Source organism: Lepeophtheirus salmonis, chromosome 9 (genome assembly GCF_016086655.4).
Source record: "Lepeophtheirus salmonis chromosome 9, UVic_Lsal_1.4, whole genome shotgun sequence".
NCBI lineage: Eukaryota > Metazoa > Arthropoda > Copepoda > Siphonostomatoida > Caligidae > Lepeophtheirus > Lepeophtheirus salmonis.
Window position 1 is genome coordinate 22,137,077 of NC_052139.2, and position 25,199 is coordinate 22,162,275.

The 25,199-nt window shown below is 33.1% G+C and overlaps 1 protein-coding gene and 1 long non-coding RNA gene across 3 annotated transcripts; one reads left to right on the forward strand and one right to left on the reverse strand.

Annotated features, from left to right (window-relative positions):
- Window positions 1-1,435: 1,435 nt before the first annotated feature.
- LOC121124676 (inactive pancreatic lipase-related protein 1) lies at window positions 1,436-10,060 on the reverse strand. Of its 2 annotated transcripts, none has more exons than XM_040719857.2 (7): window positions 9,915-10,060; window positions 8,046-8,088; window positions 7,571-7,988; window positions 6,127-6,358; window positions 5,853-6,071; window positions 3,656-3,892; window positions 1,436-1,885 (listed from the first exon to the last, which is right to left on the reverse strand). In XM_040719857.2, the coding sequence occupies exons 1-7, from the start codon at window positions 9,970-9,972 to the stop codon at window positions 1,533-1,535; spliced, it is 1,560 nt and encodes a 519-aa protein (XP_040575791.1). In that variant the 5' UTR covers window positions 9,973-10,060; the 3' UTR covers window positions 1,436-1,532. The 2 variants fall into 2 exon arrangements, with proteins under 2 accessions (XP_040575791.1, XP_071747212.1); XM_071891111.1 differs by lacking the exon at window positions 9,915-10,060 and adding an exon at window positions 9,692-9,835.
- Window positions 10,061-15,895: 5,835 nt separating this feature from the next.
- Window positions 15,896-16,434, forward strand: LOC139906428 (uncharacterized). The gene is made up of 2 exons (XR_011781928.1): window positions 15,896-16,051; window positions 16,236-16,434. It is a non-coding gene; the product is annotated as an uncharacterized lncRNA (long non-coding RNA).
- Window positions 16,435-25,199: the final 8,765 nt, after the last annotated feature.

Genomic DNA, 25,199 nt, shown 5'->3' on the forward strand with positions numbered 1-25,199 from the left:
AAGAAAAAGAAACCGAAAATCAACCTGACAATTTGAAGAAGGTTTTGGAAGAGAGAAAGAATAATGCTCATGACGTTGCCTTAGATCATTTACAATCAGCTGTGACAAAAGAGGAAGGAGAAAAGGATATAAATAAGGACATTTGCAAGAATGACTCTGATCCCAATTCTTCTCTGAGTCCAACAAGGACTTACAATTATAACTCCGCAACAAATCTTCAGGATTACGCACCGTCTTTTGTAGACACACAAGAATGTTCAATCAGGTTTTGCAAATAATTGAATCTATTTAGGAAAGGATGTTCACTACGCAGGAATTATATAATAATAACAATTGCTAAGGAAAAGAAAATTCATTTTTCAGATTCAAGGTTATTCCCTTATCAGTCTAGGGGTTCTAACGGTTACGGTTCTTGAACCGCTAGAACCAGAACCGACAACGTCAAACGGAGACTGAAACTGATACCTCAATGTATTGCTTATCGGACTCGGTTCTTGTGCCTTTGTTCCTATAAAGAATATATAAAGGAAATACAATATATATTATATATAATAAATTAGCTTTACTCAGTGAGTCAATTTTCGGAGATTTTTTTTGTGCCATTGCAGCGATTTCCAATGATTTTTTACTTTACTTGGGTGATCCCGTTGTAGCTGAGTTCTAAATAGCTAAGGGCTTCTTATGGATCGGTAAAAGTGGTATTAGTTACCAAACTGTGTAAATAAATCAAGGTCAGCTACTAGGCATGTCAGGACCCTATAATATGATAACTATTATATTTCAGAAGCCAGGGGGTTCAAACTTTACTATGTCAAGGCCCTCCTACACTTTTAATTGAGATCCCCTTTATACAAAACATGTGAACTATGTATGTTTCGACTGAAAGCAATCCTCAATTCTTCACCTTCCTGCGTCCCCTAGTCTTCCCTCACGGCCCCACACTTTTAAGCGACCTTACTTTCGGGCTCCTGCTGGAACTTGGGGCACCAGCGTATAAGGTAACTGCGGTAGTGTTTGTATCTAATATAATTTCCTGGGCCCGAATTTTCTAGCGACGCCCCTTGTTTTAAGGTCCTGTTACCAAACTGAGCTTTTCTAAAAAAATAACCAGAACCAAGACCCATAAAGCTGAACCGAGACCGAAACTGTTGAAATGAAAGAACCGAGACCCAGATTAATAGAACCGCTGAACCTGAACCGGTACAGCCTTATCCAGATTACCAATTAAAAAAACCAGGACTGCAAAAAACTACACCGAATTTTCATCACAAGTAATACGCCTAAAACTTTACACGCCCCCTTTTTTCGCTCTTGCAATGATTAAAAGCTTCCAACGGGCCTGCAAAAATAATTATTTTGGAAATTACGTATTATATACCCAAAACAGCTGGAGAAGGTCACAATAAGCTCGTGACTATCAATGAATGACCTTAAGAAAAAGCTTAAATTGTATTTCCTCAGACATGTTTATGAAATAAATAATATTTGATAGTGATAATTTTTCTTTGAGTTACTTTTAACGGATAATTTGCTTATATAGAAATAGTCTTTTCTAGCTTATTTATATATTGCAATTTTGTTGCATTCAGGCTCCATGAATATAAGTGATCCGAGGAATAGTCGTATATAGTTATCATATCCATGTTACATGAATGGGACTTTCGTGCCTTTGAATCATAAATGAGATACGTTTGATCAATTTCATTGAAATTAAATTTCATATCCACTGTCATAGTGATTATTTTAATTCCTGGAGCAAATACATTATTGGAGCTTAGAGTCATGGTTTCATTCCATTTAGTATTATGAAGCTTAAAAGTTCCATAGCATCCTTGTCGCCTTCCATTCTTAGTGAGCATATGCATAGAGACTAAATATTGACGACCTAGAAACAAAATAGTAGAAAGTTAATACCTGTAAGGTGCATGCAATATCCCTACTAAGTTGTGTTGGATCAGTCCTAGGACCTAATCAGTCTATTTTTTTTATCGGTCCGATCTTTTTTAACATTCAACTGTACTAATGACCAATGCCTCGGTCCTTCAGTCTTAAGGACCTAGCTACCTTTATAACTATTCTGCACTTATAGCTAGGATTTAATTAAATAAAAACAATAAATGATAGCTAGAACGTATAATAATAAGTTCTGGCCACACACTTTCTGTTTTAAGCTGAGGCTATATCGCTTCTATAAAGGGTGCCTGATAATTTCGTCTTGAACTATTTCGTCTTAAAGCCATATTTCCTCAAGGATATTTCGTCTTAATATTTAAATAAAGGTTTATACGTCGAAATTGTTTGTTTTTGGTAGGAATTCTATTTGAAATTTCCAAATCAAAAGACGTAATAATTATTACTATAAAATAAAAATGCATTAAATGTTTGTTTCTGTTGAAATAATAATGGAGTTATGCTCTTGCCTCATAGGTATTATGCTTGTTCGTGAATCCATGAGTCTTTTCTAGTATGAAGAATGTGATGAGCAATTCTTATATTCGAATCGTTGCCGTGTTTATTTATATTAGTTTTTCTTATAATACCTATTTTATTACCTACTTTGTCTCTGGTTCTAATTTGTTACATAATGAGATAGAAATCTATATACCTCATGTATTTATATATTAAAACGAAATATCCTTGTGGCAAAATGTTCTGATGCAAAATAGTTTAAGGGGAAATTATTTAGCGCCCATGAAAGAATTTATGTTGAATAGAAAAATAACTTAGTTTAAAACTACGTCATTATAGCTGTTTAGTTGGAATAAAAGATCGATAAGGGACAGACCTAAGACAGATAGATTTTATGACAGATCCAACACTACCAGTAAGTAATAACTATAATGCAAAAATCGAAGAAATCCCGGAGAGAGTAAAATATTTGTTATTTTATTATTTAGTGTCCTTTTTTGGGAGTAACCATAACTTTAAAACACATAATGTACAGGGGGGTACGCAGGGCGTATTGGGAGAGCTTGGTTTATGAATTTTTTTCTTCAAAAAATTCAAACAATCCACAGTTATTCACTAAAAATTTCAATAATTATTTTTTTTTGAATTTTTTTTTCAAAATAAAATTTTTTTGGAAAAAAATATTCAATAATTCATAGCTATTTACAGAAAATATTTTATTTTGAAAAAAAAATCAATAATGTACATTTATTCGTAAAAAATTTCAAAAATTAATATTTTTGGGGAAAAAAAAATCGAAAAATTTAGTTTTTCGTAAAATAGTTAATAAATTCACATTTTTTCACTAAAAAACAATATTTAAATTTCATTTATTACATTTGTTATCCAAAAAAATTCCAAAATCCATAGTTAGTAATTCAAAGAAAATTAAATTATAGAAAAATTACATTTTTGCAAAAAAAAAAGTCAAATATTAATATAAAAATAAAATTATGTAATCCACAGTTTTTCACAATAAATAAATTTTAGAAATTAAATTTCAAATAATATATTTTTGGGAAAAAAACAACTTCAACATCCAAAGCTATTAAAAGAGAGGTAAGGGAAAAAATATAGAAACATCGACAGCTGACAAAAAAGAAAAAAAAAAGAAGTGTACATTTGTATATGAATGAGGCATGGTTTTTACTTTCGCTCTCTAGGATTACAGCAGTTTTTACATCTATAGTCTTAAATGTCAAGTTACCGCAGTAAGGATATCCGTCCCTTGTATTAAAATAATAAGAACCACCTCCATTTTTGGGTAAAAATGCTTTTATTCCAACAGGGATTTGTGGAAATGAACAATGTCCACGTTGATATGAGCTCCAGGATTTGCACTTTGATCCAATTAACTGGCATGAATTTGAAAAACTCTCAAGATATATTAAGTAGGCTCTGTAATGATGGCAGCCAAACATATCGAGTCCAAAATCATCAATGTCTATAGAGGAGTAATGCCATGATGAGATTGCGTGGCTGTCTGTATGAGGGGGGTGTAGAGGGACATTTGCCTCCCTCCAATAAATTTTTTTAACTTGACGTCAGCAATATTGATATCGGCCATTTTGGGAGCCTAAACAACCAAGTTTTTATAACAATAAAGACCCCTTTTTTATTAATATTAAGGAAAATAGTCAATTCTTGGATTTCTAAATAGGACCAATAAATCAAAGTACGTCAGTAACTTAATAAAAGTACATCTATCAAAAATGTATCTATCTAATCCTTATTTATTGACTATAGAAGGGTGGTCGTTTGAAAAGTCTGTGCAAAGTAGAAGAAATAGCATTACTGGATAATATCATATGTTTTAATTCCTTTGACCTCCCACTTTCACTTTACAAAACTATCCAAAAGTGACTGAACGCATTAGTTAGAACTTTGTTTTTAAGTAGTTTATGTTTATATGAAATGGAAATACATTTTACAAATCTATATCCATTTTCTCAAGCTATTATTACATTAATTTGCATGTAAAATGGTGTCAGCTCTCGGAACTACTCGCATATATCGATGGTGGTATGTTTAGTTAGTAGCATCTCTTGTAAGAACTCACATCAACTTTCAACAAGATCGGTCTATTTCTTTCTGCGTGGCATTTGTTTAAATCGAGGAAGTGGAGTGTTTTTATCAAAAATATACAAAAAATAATTTTGTGTGTTGATTAAACATTACTTTATCAAAGTCAAACCCCCTCAAGAGACTAAAAAGGAGCTAGATAAAATTGTGGGTACTCTGCACCTTCGATTAGAACAGTTTATAGGTGGTTTCAAATTTTTTGGAGGGGCCATATGGGCACTAGTGACGCTGAACGTTCTGAACGCCCTGTTGAAGTTAATACTCCAGATATCTTTGATAATTTCCATGATACAGTTATGGATGACAGAAGAGTGAAGCTGCATGAGATTGCTTGTGCTGTGGTCATCTCTAGTTGGAAATCTATTTCCATTAATTTTGTAACCACAACTGCTGAGGTGTGAGTTGGTGCATTTTAATGATGGTAAAGGACTTTTTTGTGGGCCAATCGTTCCCTTTTCCAGATAGTAGAGAGGATTATTACTTGTGAATCCAAAGGACAGTTGCCATAATCTTTCCGGTCGATTCTTCGATTCAAAAGAATGCCAAACAGAAATAAATAGACTGATTTGGCTGAAAATTGGTGTGTGCTCTTCCAAGAGATGCTACTAACTAAACATTACCTCAATACGCACAAGTAGTGCTGTCTCTCGGACTTTGCAAACGCCCCTCGTATATCTGAGACCCTAATGTCTAGTAAAAATATGTTATTACATCGTTAAATAATCTTTTTTTCCCAAATTGTAGACACAAATTAACTATTACAATGGAAAGGATAAAATATTTTTCTCTAATAATCCTATTTGTTTTATCCCTAATCGATAAAAAAAATATACAGATTTAAACATTTCATAGGGACTGTCAATACATTTTACTTTCATTAAATTCAATTATTATTCTTCATCATTAGAATAAAGTAGTATTTAATTAAGGTTCTAGGTCTTTTTTTATTATTAAAGACATTTGACGGAGTTTAATCTAGATTTATTGTAAATGTGTCCATTTTATTTAGAATAAATATCAAAAGATTCCTAGGTCAGATGGGGTAATTGTAATACTATAATGTTTACTTATACGTAATCAATGCATCTCCGTCTAACCAATTAAAGGAACATTAAAAACAAAATTAAAATATATATATCACGTATGATGCAATTTATGACGTCAATGAAAACTTTCTATTTATAATATATCAAGATACATATTATCAGAGGTCAAGTTTGTCAAAAAGTATATCCCCCCCCCACACACAAAAAAAGAATCCTAGTCACCGCTTGCCCTCCGATTCCCCTGGATTAATTATAATTCTGAAGGAAACTCCTCACCCGTAACACCTATCGAAGAACTCAATCGAGGACATCCTTTTTGCAACTTTCCTCCATTGGGATAAAAATCCACATGCCCCATCCTTTCTACCGTTCCTGCACCTCCCATATACAACGGCAATCCATTACTATGAATAACATCCACAAATTTAGCGTCAGAAGGATCCAACCTTTGCAGCTCGGTCTGTCCAGTAAATCCTGGTCCAGCTGGATCCAATCCTTTAGATATATAAATAAACTCAAGACTTTTAATTATAATAAATGAGTGTCTAACCCGATATTCTTTTTAAATGAGGAAGGAGTGAGCCCGCATATCCGACAACGTGAGCTCCTAAACTGAATCCAATAAGGTGAGTGTTATTATTAACAAAACCTATATTCTTATTGACTAGCTCAAAAAACATGGCAATCAGTTTCCCAACCATTTGGGTATTGGCTGCAGCCTGTACATAATAGGGAGGTTTTGCCCCTTTGCTCCAATCCAGACAAAACACATTATAATCCCCCTATTGTAACAAAGTCTTGTGGGTTAAAAAATCATAATGGAAAGATACTTTGAAGTAGTGGTTCTCTACAGGGAATTTGAAACGTTTAGGGAGGGTTAATTTTATGTCTCTTACAAAATGTTTACATCTATATTATGTAAAAAAACAAAAAAACTTATATGTTATCACCCCCCAAAAAAAAAAAACCAAAACCAAAAACACAACCACAACAACTTTTAATTAAATTGCATTATAATTAACCTTTCATTTAAGTATTTGTTGTTTTCCTTTAATTAATTGACTTTATTATTATTGATGGGACGATTCCGATGTTAACGCTAGTAAAAATTCCCAATGTCGATTCTTTAATATTTTATATAATAGTTAAAAGAACCATTTTGCCATCAGGGCAAATTTGAAAAATTAAATTTGTTGGGAAAAAAATTCAAATATTAAATTTTTTGAAAACAAATTTGAAATATTCAATTAAATGGTTTAATTTTTTTTTAAAATCCCCAGCTATTAAAAAAAAATTCCAAAAATATAAATTTGATATAAAATTTGTTGAAAAAAAATTCAAATTATAAATTTTTTCGGAGAAATTTTCAAAAATACATAGTTGTTCACAGAAAATTAAAGTTTTTACTTTGTATTTTATTACTTTTCTAAGTTATGAAAAAAAAAACCCAAAAAAAATAAATTTTTGGAAAAAAATTTGAAAAATTAATTTTTGGATTTTTTTTTTTCATAACTAGCAAAAGTAATAAATAGCTAAATACGAGTAATAAATAATAATCGGAATCTTAAATAAACACTATTTTCCCGATACTGATTCTAGAAAAAAAACCCGGATTCTCCGATTCCGATTAATATTCCATCACTATTTACTATAAAAGTTCATTTCGTTTCAGAGCAAAAAATATTGGAGGAAATGGCTTAATTGAGAATCTGGAATTGGGTAATGGAGATAATAAAAAGGTTAAGAGCCGCTGCTTGGAAGAAAGAGGCGACAAAACAGTTGAAATACAATTTTTTTTTGGGGACTTTTGTAGAATAACTTTTTCAATTTAACTCTACAAAAATCGCATCTTTAACAATGACACGGTACAAAAGAGTTGGAGTGAAAATTTTTAAACAAATCAGAATTCAAGGTGACTTTTTTCCCTTCATAGCTAGCTATGCTTGTCGCCTATATCCCTGGCATAGAGTCTCTTTAGGAATGAGGACATTTACCTCAATCAAAAGCCTCTTGACAAAATCCATTGGCCAATATCCCTCACAATTGCCTCCAAATCCATGTACAATCACCTTTGTCTCTTTCTCATGATTAAAGTTTGATTCTTTGAGCTTATTCAAGTCGTTGAATAAGAGGTCCAGGGATTGGCTTGGATTTTGACGGGTGAATAATTTAAATTTGACATCAAGATGTCGTCCATCAAGAGGGAATTTCTTTTTCACCAGATAACGAATAGGTTGAAAGCATCCAAATAGATTAAAACATTTACTCTTCCTATTCATGAATTTAAAAGGACTTTTATCAATTACAGCCCCAATTTTTTTCAAAAAGTATTCACTCCAACTGAGCATAACTTTTTCGTAGTAATATTGACTCCAGCTGGATATGAATGTCATTATTGATTTAAAATTCATGCTAATGAATCGAATGAAAGAGTTATTAGATGTGCGTCGTTAAATTCAAAATGCTCACCGAGTTGCATTTCCATTATGCGCTATGTTTGTTGACTCACCGCCTGTAATTGTAATAAAATGTGATAATTGAGTAAGGGGGAAAAAGTGGGCTAATTCATTCGACTGAATGTTTTTATGTTAAAGGGGCAATATAAAAATTCAAATAAATGTCAAACTCCTTTCAAATCTCAAATCCTTTTATTTTACAACTCTCCACGGTAATTTCCAGATGGTGGCTAAAAGTCTATTAAAAAGCTCGTGTCCATAAATATTTTCATCGAGTCGGTGCTTGTGTTGAATTGGTCCTAGGACTAATCAGTCTTCCTTGTCTCCCCTTATAGTCTGTTTTTCTAATGAGTCTAGTCTTTTTCACCATTCATCAGTCCTAAGAACCCATAAGTCGGTCCTACATATCTTTTTATTTTCTTCACTTATAGCTAGGAATTAAGAAAATATGAGGGTGGTTTACCTCAGTTTCTTACCTCAGTGTGAAGATGCCAGCATACGTATTATAAAAGCTATCTAGTATCTAGTGATAGTTACTCACTAAAGATTCAGTCATTTTGGACGCGTAATTCTTGTTTAACAGTCGTTTGAGTGAGTTGATGTGATTGTTTTTTCTGTCCTTGTTTGTAACTTCGCTGGGATAAGTATGTAGAGTTACAAGATGACTACGCTGAAATATTAAACAAAATCCAATTTTTTTTTCTCAAAAAAAAAACAAACAAACAAAAACTCACATCATCTCACTCAAACAACATTTATTTAAGAACTAGCAACAGATGCTATATGAGTCCTGCTATCTTCAAGGTGAGGTTGGACACTTTTCAGAACACCCTCGTATTAAATAATATCTAAAACTTTGCTATTAGCTCCTTTAAACTTAAGGTATTTCGTACTTTGAAAGTGCTTAACAATGAAACCTTGGAGTCTATTCAAATCTGAACCCTTAATAATTAAATAATTAATGAAGGATAAGTGATTGAAATTAATTCATGTTTCGATATATAAGAGCATAAACAATTAGTTGCAAAACAAAACATATCTGAGCTCTCCACTTTACGTACAAGTCCAGAAAATGGCACTTGAACGTGATTGACGAATTTTAACTCGCTCACTCCAAGCAATTGGGCTTCTCCAGGACTACCGTCTACGCCGTCAGCAAGTCCGAAACGTTGAAGAGGAAGAATGCCTCTATCAAAAAGGCCAAATTAGACCGTCAGAAGTTAAAGAAAATAGCTATGGCCAATCCCCTCAAGTCAATGAGGGCCCATTTAAGAGATCTCCGGGCTTCACACCACACTGTCCAGAGAACTATCAAAAACGTGTGTGGACAGAGCCTTGTGAGAGTGAAGAGGCCACTTTTGACACCATCAGTGAAAAAAACCCACTCCTCCCTTGCAAGTATCTTTTGAATGAGTATTTTGAGTTCTTTTGTGAGACTTTGGGCCTCCTTAGCCCGTATGCCAACTCCATGGACTACACCTTTTGAGTGCATGTGTGGGGGAAGGCCTACAGTGTCCGTCATCCAAACACTCGTGGCCCCTAAAGTCACTGGGACGCCATGAAAGATGGCTACAATGGCAGTGGGTGCCAGGCCTTCCACCCCCACCTGTAAGCTATCATTGTGTTTACATTAATGATTAAGAGAGCTTAGATACACACCTTTGTATAGTATTAATTTTCTTGAAATCATATCGTTATTTAATAAATTTCATCTTGCTCAAGTTTAAAATTCAAAGTGTTCCAATTTTAATGGACCCCCCGGTATATGGAGTTTTTCTCACTTCTGTGACATATTTACTTAAAGCACCATGATTAGATTAATAATTATATATTGATCGTTTACAAAGTCAAGTTTCCTTTACATAAATTATACATAACTCACGTGCCCGGAGTAATCCATGAAAGAATACAATTATTGATATTATTATCCACATTCTCATATTAAAGGCCTTGAATTTTTGATTAAATTCATTCTCTACTGTTAAAGCAAAAGAACACACATTTGATATCACAGATGGTACGATCTTTAAATGCTTCAAAACATCAATCAACATATTATTCTTTGACATGATGAAATTATCCCCTGCCTTTTAATTGACTCATCCTTGTTTTAAAAACACATACTTTAAGCATGTAAATAAAAAAAATGACATAATATATGTATATGCACGCTTCTACGTTATCATTTCAGTATAATTACTTCCAGGAATACTTTGTACGAAAGTCGAAATGTACAAATCCGTCAATTTCGAAATTTTTCTTACTGGAAATTGATAAACTCCCTCAAGGAGTGAATTATATTAATCTTATTAATAAAGAAAAGTTTATCGGTATGTATGAATGCATGAAAAACAGTCATCGAGTCCAAGAATTCTAATCACAAAATTTGCCGGATTTTTGACCTCCATTTTTTTGCCAGCCAACAGGCCGGAACACAATCACTATGGTTTTTATCTGTCAGGTAGGGTAGAGAGGTTTGCCTTCAAGAATTATAATGCACCAGTTGAGGCCTTGAAGGCTTCCATCGTCAATACAATAAAGGACATTCAGACGGTGTCTACAGATCATTATCGAGAACAAATGCTTTCATTATGCATACTCATTTTACATTCAATGTGTCTTTCAAATGTATACAAAATAATCTTTCTATCTCTTATACAAGTCTCATAATTAGCCATTAATGTTACTCTGGATTTACCTTGTCCACCCTAAATACAAATACCAATGTATCATGTTTTTTTTTGTTATTAATCTCTGGTTTCAAGTGCATTTTCAGTATATTTTAGGTCAAGTAAAAAGTTCTGAGGGGTTTTCGCTAGATGTCATTTGTGAGCTATATCTTTAGATTAATACATAGCGCAAAAAAGGTTAAGCGTACACTTAAGAAAAGTTCCCTTACAATTTTGTATTTGGCTGAAGCCAGTTGCTTGTTACAGCGTTCCAAAATGGAAGTAAACAAAATAAAAAAAATAACAAATTCTTCATTATCACATGACCAAGGTTTGTTAATGTGTACTGTTAATGGATCCAATACAGTATCGCATACAACATCAAAGGGATGGTTCCAACAATTCCGTTCTGGTAATATAGAAGTAAAAAATGTCGATAAAATAATGTTGGGTTGGACCGGCACTTACTCTATTGCTCAGGAACTGAAGATTAGCCAGAAAACCCTTTGGAACCATCTAAATTGCAAAATCCTGACTAATGTTAATTTTATTGCCAAAATAAAACAAAAAACAAACAAACAAAAAACCCATTCCGAATTTTTTACTTTACCTATTATTCAAAAATATAAGTCTGAAAGTACATAATAGCCAGATAGCAGTTGGTGCGATTGACTTATTACTAACTTATTGACTAAGTACCAGATGATTGATTTATTTTTGTCTTTTTGGAGGAAAGGTTACATGATACAAGAAAAGTAACGACCTGATATATTTACGAGGAGGGATCAACAAGAAATTCTATCTATGTCCTCTGGGAAACAAAGTATAAGTATAGATTAACATATTGCTTACGAGGGACGCGGAAAAGTCCATGCAAAGTCCAAAAAATGGCTCTACTGAGGTTATGTTTAGTTAGTAGCATCTGTTAGAAGAACACACACCAACTTTCAGGCAGATTGATTAATTTCTTTCTGTTTAGCATTCGTTTGAATAAAGGGAGTGGAGTGATTTTCACAATTACATTTAGTAGTTTTACAACCTTGGAAATCCCAGATAAAAATTTATTTAAACAAATGGAAAATTTACTACTGTAAAGTATTGTTAAAAAATATGTTTATCTATTAGGTAATTTGCTAAGTTGTAAAAAACAACTTATTCATTAATCAAACATTGCAAATAACTAAATATTTTATTATGCACCATAATAAAAACTTCTTGGGTTTCCCTCGATGAGGCCAATCACTGTTAGTCGACCTGCATTTTATTGTCATTGAATAAGTAATGAAATTCTTATGAGAAAACAAGACTACAAATAAAGTGGGGGGAGGGTTGACTCTGATCCTCAAGATTTAATATATTTATTTATTTACATGTGGTACATATTAATGAGTGTTTTAAAAAAAAAAGAAATTTGAATTTCTTAGAATCTCAACTTTCAAATGATATATCCAGTGCTCGAGTTGTAAGGAGATGAAAATGAAATGAAAATAGTAAAAAGTGTTTTAAAATCATCGTTATTGATATATGCATTTATAGCCATTCTGAGTCGTGGTCCATTAAAATATGAACACTTTGAATTTTAAGCTTTAATAAGATATAATTTATTAATTAGCAATATAATTTCAACATAATTAATACAACAATTAATAATGTGTGTCTGAGCCCTCTTAGCTATTAATGTAGCCGTCTTAGCGGCGATTATGGCTTCCAGGTGGTGGTAGAAAGCTTGGCACCCGCTTCGGATGCATCACTCTGTCATGGCATCCCAGTGCTGGCTGATATTGGCGTTGAGGGACTTGGTGTGAGGATGACGAACACCGCAGGTCTTCCCCTCGACATGCACCATAAAGGTGTAGTCGAAGGGGTTGGCATCAGGGCTGTAGGGGGGCAAAAGTGTAAAAAAAAGTTCAAAAGAGTCTTGTAAAAGAGGAACTGGCTTTTTTTTCATGCCTCATGTGAAAGTGGCCTCTTCACTCTCACATGACTCTTTCCATTCACTTTTTTGATAGCTGAACAGTCTGGTGTGAAACTCAGAAATCTCTTGCATGGGCCTTCATTGAATTGAGGATATTGGCCTGTGCAGTTATCTTTAACTCCATTTTCGCCTTTTTGACAGAACCTTTCTTCCTCTCCAACGTTTCGTATAAATGCTGATGGCGTACACAGTTGTTCTGGAGATGCCCCACTGTTTGGAGTGCGCGAATGGAAATTCGTCCATCAGGTTCAAGTGTAAGTCAGCTAGATACCTCAAATTTGTTTTGTTTGGTAATTAATTGTTTATGCTTTAATATATCGGAATATAAATTAATTTCAATCACTCAAACTTAGTTAATTATTGAATTAGTAAGTGTTCAGGTTTCAATTGACTACACAGTACAGAGTAAGTTCTCAAAACTTAGAGTACTTCCCCCATATTTTCCATCAAGATAAGTCTGATATATCAATAATACCAATGTCATTAAGTGTAACTAATAAATAATTAATTTTGTATGGCTCAGGCAAAATGTTTAATAAGATAATATATGGGTGAATGTTTGGTTGTATGTCTTCTATGTAGGTGTTAAAATGCTGAGAGCTAGATGGCTGAGATAAAAAAAATTCCTAGCGTAAAAGAAAAGTTGTAGTTTCCCAACGGGGGCTTACAAAATGAATCACGTGGTCGTGGTTTCGTTGGCCCTTGAGTACATCATGTCCCAAAAGAATACAAGGAAAACTGTTGAAAGATTTTCACGTTAATCCTTAATTCACCCTGAAGGACTCTAAGCAAAGAGTGGACACTCAAGCCAAGGAAGGTAGGATTTAACTTAAAGTTAGAAGCTGCTACATGTTCCTCCAGACACAGCCAGTTTGAACATGCCTTGTGAAAATAGAAGAATAAGGGTGACTATGTCACACCAATAACACGATATTATAGGTAGGTTTAGGAACATAGTCTTCCTTGTCTTTTGATTGGTTTCTTTATTTTTCCCTTAATCGCTCTTTTCCTAGATTCCTTTAATCCCCCTCCCCCTTTCAGATGATTAATACCTTTATTGTATCACACAACTTTTCCTGAAAAAAGGCCCGAAATCCTCTGGTAGTTAGCCAAACAAGTCAATCACACAAAATGTTCTTTATCACTTACGTAATTGCAGGATATCATTGCCTCAGATGCTCAAAACGCCGTTACCTTTATTATATCACACAATTTTCCTTAAAAAGGGCCCGAAATCCTCTGGTAGTTAGCCAAATATGTAAATCATACTAATTGTTCTTTATTTCTTACGTAATCCCAGGCTATTATTGCCACATTATTTATCCAAAATTTTTAAAATGAATGACATATATTCATATGAATGCCAAAATGTTTTTATAGAAGCAATAAAGTGGCTAATATATATATATATATATATAAAACGAGGGATCTTTATTGTATCATGCAACCTTTCCTCCGAAAAAAAGCCCCGAGATTATATGGTAGTTAGCCGAATAATTCCATCATACAAATTCCTGTATATCTCCTATGTACTTCGAGACTATCAACGTCATTTATTTTTCTTCACCATTTTTCAAATATATTTTGTAATATTTAAATCTACATTTATTTTATATAATAAAATATTACTAAGCAATACCATAATAATCTATTAAATGCGTAGCTATGAATTTGAATTACTATATGATAGCCAAAATTTCATCATATAAATAATAAAAAGGTTACTATATATCCAATAAAGGACGAGGAATTGTATTCATGTTCTTTTGGACATGGAGCAAAGCAGAAGAGGGAATCGACAGCTGATAACAAAATATATAGGGACTTGTCCTTAGGAGTAATCCTTAAGACTGTTGGTCCTTGGATGGTTTATTAAGGCAAATAAGACTTATGAAATATTTATTAAGATTATTCCACATATCTTAGAAAAAATATTATATTTTTCATTATAATGCAAGCATATTATATTCTTACTTATTTATATAATTTAATCTATTAAATAAGGGGTAATAAAAAAAAGAAAGAAAAACTCCTTCATTGACGTCAATAGGGATCAAATTTTATCTTTTCTAAGAACCAACAAATGGAACTCGACTAGATGGGACCAGACTGGACTGTAGCACGATCCTAGGTCCTAAATAAGGAGGGACACAACACTTCTGATTACGTATCAAGAGAGAGGACCCAATCGCCAACTGAAAACAAGATACATAGGGACATTTGTGTTAATGAGGTAACGGCATGTCAAGAGCTAATTTTTCGCTCAATCTCCAGACTTTCAATTATCTCATTACGACCCAAAATAATGTTTAAATTGACTAATACAGAAATTAGAAGCTTACAATTGAACAGGGAAAAAATGAATCCCAATTCGGTTTTTTTTTATTAACTACCATTTATTTAGGTATAACTTTAAATTGAAAAAAAAAAATAAAAAAAAATAGGGATTACCCTTGCAACTTAAATTGCAATAACGGAGGTGTGTATGTGTAGACAGATGGTTGCATATAAAAGGTATCAAATCCAAGGTATCAACACTCAATTTATCACATCATCTCAAGAAAACCATTTCAAAATGAAAGCCTTCATCATTCTTATCTCCCTCACTCTCTGTGCAGTGAGTGTTTCAAAGGCTCAAACAGTCCTCAAAGCAGCAGCATCAGATAACAATATTCGAGACTGCTTTTGCCAATGCTCTAGTCTTACTTTTAGAGATAAAAATAATATGGTGAACGGAAACTGCAAAACGTGAGGCCGAGCACTTCATCGCCAAATCTTTACATATTATGTAATTAATAATGTTTTAATTTGTGTTACCGTTTTTAGGACCTACAATGGAGGACAATGGTGTTATATTACAGATGAGGCAGCTCGTAACGGAGATTGTCCTGATGCTCGTTCCTCCAAACAGTTTCAAGGAGGGCAATGGTCATACTTTTCCTGTACCACTTCCTCTACTCGCCAATGTGTGTTCGATGCAGTGGTAAGTTTTGATCACATGGTTTAATACTAGGTTAAGTAAAGAATTCTGAGCTTTTTTTGCTAGAGTAATACATAGTATAAAAAAAGCTGAAAGTATGCTTAAAGTTTAAGCGTACACTTAAAATTATATTTTTTGTGTTGGGTGGAGCCAGTTGTGTGTTGTTACAGCGTTCCAAAGTGGAAGTAAAAAAAAAAAAAAAAAAAAAAAAAAAAAATCAGTATCCCCACGACCAAGGTAAATGGCGGAGTAATCAGGAAAAAAAAAAAAAGTGCTGTTAATGGACCCAATACAGTATCGAATACAACAACAAAGCGTGGGTTTCAGCAATTCCGTTCTGTCAATAAATACCTTAAACATGTCGATACAATAATGGAAATCGTCGAGTTGGATGGGTATGTGAGCATTTATTCAATTGCCAGGAACTAAAGATTAGCCAGAAAACCCTTTGGAACTATTTTAATTTGATAGATCTAACCATGTTAATTTTATTGGAAAACTAATGCGAAAAAAAACCGCTCAGAATTTATAACTGCAGCAATGATGTAAATTTTAACATTTTTAATTCCTTTTTAACAGAGAAGCGGTGGTTGTTCCTCCTCAGCCTTTAATTCAAGAGTAAATGTTAAGTCCTCCTTCAGACCCTCTGATGCTTCATCCTCTGATCCAAGCTCTCCTTAACAAGCAATGGGATAATAATATTTATAAATTTACTCAAATCGTGCCATAAGTTATGATTAAAAGAAATAAATGAAAAATGTCATAACTTAATCTTAAATCTTTAATTGTAGATTTTATTATTTAGGGACGAAAAAAAAAGTTCTGTTTAAAAAAGAATATATATAATGTGATATAATTAGTAATTGTTGTTGCATATTTTTTTCGGTTCAGTAAAGTCTTAAGATTGGTCCTTAGGACTGTCTGCCTTTGGGACAGGTCCTTGGAATTTTTAATAAACATATTAATTTTATTTATCATTATATTATATATAAGATAGTAAAGGTAGGGAGTACCCGGCATGGTTCTGAGTAATAAGGCGTCAGTAACAAGACAAATTTTGCTTTAATAACATTGAAGAAACTCACACGTAACTAATCAACACTAATATCAACTCATATGACGTCTTCTCTCCTCAACAATGAAGGAATAATTATAATGCTATAAGTTTTTTTTTATAATTTTAGAAAGAGTCAATCATTCTTACAGGTCATTATTAACAATTGCATAGGTAATAATTTACCAATCTTACTCGTAGAAGACCTTAGCGTTGACCTACATTGTGTCAGCAACTCATATCAAAATAAAAAAAATATCTGGAGAAACTTATATGTGAATTAAATTTGATTGAATTATCAGCCTATTTTAGCCCCATAATGTGTCATGGAGAAGAAGCCAATCAAAGTCACGAATTAATTTAGCGCTTCCCTCAAAATTAGCCTATAAAAATACTAAGTATGCCTTCTATCGTTCTGAACTGTTGTCCGATCACAAGATGATGGTGGTTTGTTTTGTGTTTGAAACTCTTTAAAAACCCTGGAAACTCCCTTTATGGTAGATCCATAATGAAAAATGTGTAAATAAAATGAAAACTGAGATTGCAAATAGTTTTAATTCTTCATTTTCTGTAAAAAAGTTATGTTTTTCACTTAAACTCACAATGGTTAGGTCTCCTAGAAGCTGCATGACTGAAAAGAGAAAAGTGATAGATGATTTGAATGATAATTTGGAACGTACCTTAAACATGGATTCACTTTTTCAACGAAAAATAACTTTTGAGTTTTTTAATTCCTTCTGGATTGGCGAAATCGCCGAGTTAGAAGTGAGGGCTAAAATAGAAAATGAAAATGACCCCGAAAGATTAAAAACCTTACCAATAAAAAATATTTCTCAGCCTCAGTAATAAAGAAAATGAAATGAAATTGGGGAAAGATATTTACGACATGCAGAGAAGAGATTTTCCCGTATTGATATAAAATATATTATACTTGGAACTGATCTTATACATGGATATATCGATTACTTTTCCCCTTTGCATGCTGCAACACAAAGGGTTCTTTGGAAAGCGACTCCCACTTACGATTGTGGAACGGCCGTGGATATTATTCATAAGTATGTTGGAAAGAAACCTTTTTTTTACGAATTTACGTGACCCTGTATCTTTGGAATGAGAGGCACTTACAAAAAATCAGGTAACAATATATGATGATTGATATTCACTCTGTTTTTTATTTTTTTATATACCCGAAAGTTTACTTTTCCTCTCATAAGACATGCCAAGCTACACAATATGGGAATGGAAAATGAATTTTTCTAATTCAGAAGAGGACTCTAAGTCGTCAAGGTGTGATGAATAGATTAGGGAATTAAATTTATCTAGTAATTGAGTGCAGAGGATTATGTCCTTTTTCTTACCAAATAGCTGATGGAAAAAAAATCACTGCTCTATTTCAAATAGCCACATGAGTTTTGTTTTTCAGCACTCCATGTAAAACTTGTCGTAAATTATTCAATACTATTCGGAATGTCCACAATGAGATATTCTGAGATCATTTATTAGTTTATACTTGGAAGGTCTGCGGGACAATAAAGTTAATATTATAATGGCGATAATTCTATTCGGCGTGTCATAAAAAAAAAGTACTTCTAAAGCTAGGTCGATAGGGAATGTTTTATTAAATGTAAAGAGTTGTTACCTATCTAAAAATATAACTGTAGGAGAACCCGTAATTGCAGAGGAAATTCGTGCTATTTTAATTTCTTAATTTCGGCTGTGGCAAGATATATCATACATCAAACACATCAAGACATTTTGGACTTTCCAGAAGATAATCAAACTTTTTAGAGAGAGCAAAAAAAAAAAAAATTGAAATAAATAAATATAAAAAAAAACAAAAACTGAGCTAGTCGTTGGTTTAAAAGCAAATTTGCTATTAATATTATGTTTGTATTTTATTCATTTTAGATACTAATGTTTTTAGTTAAGATATATAAATATTTTATGTTTGTAGGCCTTCATCTGGGAAGAAATTTTAAACTATAACATTTAATTATATTTTTGTAAATGCATCTTCCCCAGAAAATTTGAAATAAATGGTATACAACTGGGAGGACTATATGCAGTGCACATTGTATAGATGTTAGATGCTCTACGCACACTCCTGCAATATTTCATTAATATTTTTATTTCGTAAATCAGAATATGTTAGTGTTATATATCAGAGAGCATAATGTAAAGTGCACCCAGTAACTGTTTTCAGACATTTACACAGATATACAGAATAACTTTGCTTTATTAATAAGATATAATAAGACCAAAGGCGTCAGGATGGATCGATTTTAATTTTTTCAAGGACTGGACTAGACTAGATGGGATCCGTCAGGGCTGGACCACGGTCTTCAATAAGGACCTACACAACACTACAGGGTTGATATTATCTAGTGCACACATAATTTATATTTTGATAAATCTGAAATTTATTTGTTTATTGTCTTCAAACTCGGTGAAGGATAGGTTTTGGAACTCAAGATTCCGTATGTAAAGTTTTGACTCAATTATAAACAAAAAAATAAGCACTATTTATATGGAGCAACGTAGGGATTAAATTTTGAAGCTTGTCTAACGCGGTATGATCCGCATGGTCATAAGCAAGAATCTCGGGTGCAGTCGTGCCCCGGTTTGTCGTGCTTGTGACTTGTTAACCCCTAACTAGAGTATCATGAAGAGGATGACAAATCCAAAACTGTCCTTACCACCCAGCTGGTGACGAAGGCTAAAGCCTCATTGAAGAAGAACGCCATCTGCAACGTCATCACCATTGCCAAGTATTATAAGACCTCAAGGGCAACCATGGAAGTCTTAAGTATGGTATTTACAATCGGCCCTTGAAAAAGGCTCCAAATTTCATTGCACTCTCTACACGACATCATTTCCACTAATATTACATTAAATTATCCTAGTTGACTGTTTAATTAAGTCAAGTAATTTCTTAATTATCTTTCATGCAGGATAATAGGTTGTCATTAATATTCTTAGTTTTGGCATAATTTAGATATTTATTATTTTAATAAAAATGAATGAATGTCGATTGATGATGATGTCATCGGTTGATATCTATAATGAAATCCTTAGAAAAGATTGTTCTTTCGAACGGGTTTTACGTCCGATTCGGACATATCTGTACAATTTAGAATTGCAACTGACTTCAAAATGTTGGGTCTGACACATCCCTACAGATTCCTATAGCTTAAGAGGCAAAGGAGTTAGATGGGCGTCCGCAGGATTATATATATTTATATTTTTTTTTGGTTTTGGGGGGTGGGGGATTAGTTTTTGAAATTTAAAAAAAAAATCAAAAATCCACATCTATTCCCAAAAAATTATTATTTTACCAAAAATTGTAAAATGTTAAATCTCAAAAATTAAACTTTTTAAACATTTTGGAAATAAATTTCATATTTTAAAATATCTAGTAAAGACAAAAAAAAAAATTTTAAAGGGGGAGGAGGACTATAAACACTCTAGCGCACCCCCTGCGGATGCTACTAAGTTAGGGATGCATATCCGTGCTACTTATATTCGAAAAAATCCTTAACTTTTCGATTTGATTCAAATTTTGAGTGGATTTTCAAATTTAAGAACCTCAAAGTCGACACTAATTTTTTTGAGAACCGGTTCCATTTTTTACCAACAACCCTTAAAGAGGGTTATTAACTCATTATTATATCTATAATTTTCTAAATCCTATCAATGTCAATTATTTTCGGATCCTTAATAATTTCAACATATTAAGACGAAAAATCATCTCTTTTGTTAAGAATTGGGAATTTTTAAATGTTAATATTTTACTCTTTAATAAAAAAATTAAACCACTTTTAATGGGATAAAGGATAATAAGATTTTGCAATATCTTTAGTTCATCTTATCTAATAGTTTACATGTCCTTATTTTCAATTTTTTAGGAGTAAAATTAAAACGGAATATTTTGTGAGGACATGTATATATTAAAATCATCTGAAAATAGTGCTCCGTACAACTTTTATTCAATATGTGAACACTCAGCTCTAATAACTGCCTCAACACGATACTTAAATCCCTTGCAGACCTTGACCAAGTTGATCGAGTTGACTCGAGCTTGGTCCACTCCTTCTCGATGGAAGCCTCTGGAGACTGGACAGTCCAGGAAAGATTAGCGCACACCTTCAGCCACATGTTGATTTTCTAAAAGTACGAAAAGTTGTCTCTTAGGAAGGCCTGGGTCTTAGCGGCGTGATGACACGGAGCTCGGTCTTCAATGAAAAAAAAATTGTACCATAACTTTTTTCTGGCCCAAAATAGAATTTTTTTATCCAGAAGTTCAATGTAAGCAATTATATTGGGGCTGCTCCTTCCTCTCCACAAAAATAGGAGTGTAGACCAAGTCCAACGTCCAAGACTAGTGTTCCGCCTTGATTTTTTTTTGTTCTGAAGGCATGTCTGACTAAACCTGAGATATTGTTTGGATGTAGGGTTTGTTCTGCTTATTCAGAGAGGCTCTTATTGGTCTTTCCAATAGCCTCAGCCTGCTCTGTTGAGAGATTAGATGTCTTGTTACCCTCTTCCGTAATTTTCCACAAATGGTCTTCTGGATTGAAAATAATAAAATGTGTGTACCACTAGATAAGATCCACCCTGTAATAAGGACTACCAAAAGTACATCATTGGCATCATAATTCATTTAGAATATTTTTGAGATTTTCTACTTTCAGCTCATTTTTTCGGACTGATTAAAAAAAAAGGTTTGGTGGATCTTTTCAAATAGCTTCCAAAAGTAATGGTTTTATTTTTTAGGTGACTTTTTTTTACCTTGTTCGAATACCTTTTCCTTTGTTATTTTGATATTTAGTTTAATGACAGTTTTTTTTTAGAAAGTAACATTTGTATCCATTTTTAAACACAAGTGACATCTTATTGTTTACGACTTTGATCCTCTATAGGAAGAGGTGTCACAAAACCCCTATCACCTGCTTGCAACGGGCCTGAACCAAGCGAGTCCTAAATATTAATATTGAGCATACAAACCCTGTCTCAGAGGTTCCTGGTGGGGCTAAGAGATGGTGGTAGTAGTTATTTAACAAAAAAAAAAATACTGTATTAGAAAGTACATAATCTCTAATATATATATGTTTCAAGTTGAAAGGCGCCATGTTGTTTAGTATTAGTTTGGCAGCCTTTAATAGGAAAACTTCTCAGTGAATTTGTGAAAATGGCGACCATTGTTCATCATTATGTGATACAATATTTTTATTGAGAAGGACTCAGTGCAACTAATATTAAAGCTGAACTGAATGCTATTCTGGACGAGTCTGATACTTTGCTACAATATTAACATTTCGACGACCTGAGTTTAAACCATTATTATTCAAATTTTCATTTTCTGCGAACAGTCGAGGCTAAAAGTAAATAGTAAAGCTTGGCGTACCATAGTGCATAATCGAACATAAATTTCAAACTTCAAAATGCCCAAGACATAAGAATGTTCGTGTTTTTTTAAGCAAGTCAAAATGCACTTAAATTTAGAACTGTATACAAATTAAAAATGAAGTGAATGGTATGAAAATGTACAATTAGTTTGATAGAATGATTTTTAGTATTTATGAACATAGAATTTAATGGAAAGATAATTCACAAAGCATTTAGACTCCTTCCAATACTTCAAATAGAACACCGAACCTATGTGTACAACAAAAAATACCACAAATTTGTCTATCGTAATACCAAATTTCTCATAGGCTTTAAAATTTGAGATCTTGTGAATTTTTGATTTGTTAAAAGGCGCCATAGTGACCATTTTCGTACATCAAACAGGTCTTATGTACCGAATGGTACATTAAAATCTAAACACTTACTAATTCAATAATTAATTAAGGTTGAGTAATTGAAATTAATTCATATTTCGATTTATTAAAGTAAAAAGTCCATTTATTTAAAACTCTAATTGATTTTTTTACGTACTCATGAAATAACTAATAGACAAATATATCTAGCCTGTTAAAATCAATATCACCTGAATTTTTTTTCGCAATATACTTATAATCTCTCCGAACTGCTATTTAAATGCTCAACTTGCCCCTAAGGTAACCAGTAAATAAATAATTTGATAATTTCTATTTTATTCTCTTTCCATTGGATGGTAAATACAGGATCGTACAGATAAATCTGGACCACATTTAACTGCATCCTCATCAATATGGGAAGCAAGTATAGTTTTGAACTTTTATTTACAAGTTATAATAATTCAAAAATAAAAAAAACTTTCAATGTGTCCGCCATCTTCGCCAAACAAAACACTTCATTCGAGGCTTTGGATTTGGAGGACCTGACCACATCCGCGGGGAGACTTTGTTCAAATACATGATGATGAAGGCCTTCAAGGAGTCGATACTAAAGTATAAATTGGCAGAGACCTTCCTCTCTAACTCCCTCAACGAAAAATCCATAGGATTCATATAGAGGGAGTTTGGGGGTCCCAAAATGTCACCTTTTTTTTCTTTAAAAATATTTTGTGTGTCTTGTGATAGGGAACCGAGTTTTATTGAAATAAGAAATTGACACCATTGATCTCAACTATCATCAAAGTTATCACATGGTCAGACAGGAGTTCACAGTACCTGTGGCCTTCTTCATTTTGTCGTTAAGGATATTCCTTTTGTAGAGGCGGATGACTTCATCCTCAGGTCAGTTTTGATTATAATAGGACTATTGAGATTTCTCTCATATGTGATTCCAGTGGTTGTAGACGTCGTAGAAGGTGCTCTATTCATATCTTATCATCTTCTTGATGTATGCTGGATTTTGTCCTGCTCAATCAAATTCGATGATGGTGTTTCTCCGTCTCTCCATCGTAAATACTTGTTTTGAGTTAAAAGTTGTGCTTTAAGTTAACATTTACCCTCTAACTTTCAGGTTGAAATGTTTCCCTTATTGTTGAGGATGTAGTTAGAGATGGTCTGGATTTACCTGCGTGACCTTGTATAAATTACATAGGTAAATATAAATTAGATTTATCAGTTAATGTTCCATTGTTCCACGTTACACAGAATACTGCTTTGAATTACCAACAACACTAGGGAATGGAATTTTTTGTTAATAAGTCTTCTTTCTGGAACGTAGCTTGGCCATTATTGTCAAGGACAAATGTTTGTTTGTCTATTATCCAGCTTAAAACATTTAAAAATTGATCAACTTAACACACCTATGCCATGTTTAAACTCTGTCTATGGTCTACGAGAGTCGTTTGAAAAGTCTGTGTAAATTCCAAGAGATGGCTCTACTGAGTTTATGTTTATTTATTAAAATATCTTGGAATAACACACACCACCTTTCAGCTATATTAGCCAATTTCTTTCTATTTGGCATTCGTTTGAATCAAGGAATCGGCTGGAAAGATTATAGCGACTGTATTTTGGAATTGCAGCGAATAATATTTTTCGACTATCTGGAAAAGGGTAAAACTATTACCGGAGTATATTATTCATCATTATTGGACCATTTGAAAGCCGAGCTACAAGAAAAACAGCCTCGATTGGTTCACAAAAAGTCCTTTTCCATTTCGACTATGCACCAGCTCACACCTCAGCAGTTGTGGTTGCAAAATTTATGGAAATAGGATTCCAACTCTAGATGGGCACAGGACTAGTAACCTCGCGCGCCAGCACTACATTGTCATCCATCGCCATATCATAGATTTTATAGATGATTTCTGGAATATTAGCTTCAACAGGGCGTCCAGAACGTTCAGCGTCACTTGTGCCCATATAGCATCTCCGAAAATTTTGAAACCACTTATAAACTGTTTTAATCGAAGGTGCAGATTCCCCATAATGTTTATCAAGCTTTTTTTTAGACTCCTTAGGCGTTCTACCTATGATATAGTAATGTGTAATCAATTCACAAAATTCATTTTCGTTCATTTTTTGAAAGTCACTCCACTTCCTCGATTCAACGAATGCCAAACAGAAATAAATAGACTGATATGGTTGAAAGTTGATGTGAGTTCTTACAAGAGATGCTACTAACTAAACATACCACCATCGATATATGCGAGTAGTTCCGAGAGCTGACACCATTTTACATGCAAATTAATGTAATAATAGCTTGAGAAAATGGATATAGATTTGTAAAATGTATTTCCATTTCATATAAACATAAACTATTTAAAAAACGAAGTTCTAACTAATGCGTTCAGTCACTTTTGGATAGTTTTGTAAAGTGAATTATCATCAAAGAAAGATTTTTTTGTGAAAAGAAAGGTGTCATTTGGTCAGCGTCATGCCTGTACTACCCACAGAGTAATGGAATGGCTGAAGCAGGGGTGAAAAACATGAAGAATTCCTCGACAAATGTAAGACTATAAATTCCGAGATGGATGATTAGTATATAGAAATACACTGCGTGAGTGTGAATAGTCACCTAATCAAATAGTTCATGCTCAAAATATTGATCAAAGGACACTACACATAAAAGAGCAATAAGAAAACCCATAAATGATTTTAAAAAGACGGTAT

What these genes read in the sequence shown, in the direction of transcription:
- LOC121124676 (XM_040719857.2), bottom strand. Translation starts at nt 9,972, where the DNA reads ATGAGAATGTGGATAATAATATCAATAATTGTATTCTTTCATGGATTA. An exon ending in TCATTTAAAAAGAATATCGG is followed by an intron (nt 6,072 to 6,126) that starts GTTAGACACTCA and finishes ATATATCTAAAG; the next exon opens with GATTGGATCCAGCTGGACCA. An exon ending in GGACGGATATCCTTACTGCG is followed by an intron (nt 1,886 to 3,655) that starts GTAACTTGACAT and finishes TTTTGTTTCTAG; the next exon opens with GTCGTCAATATTTAGTCTCT.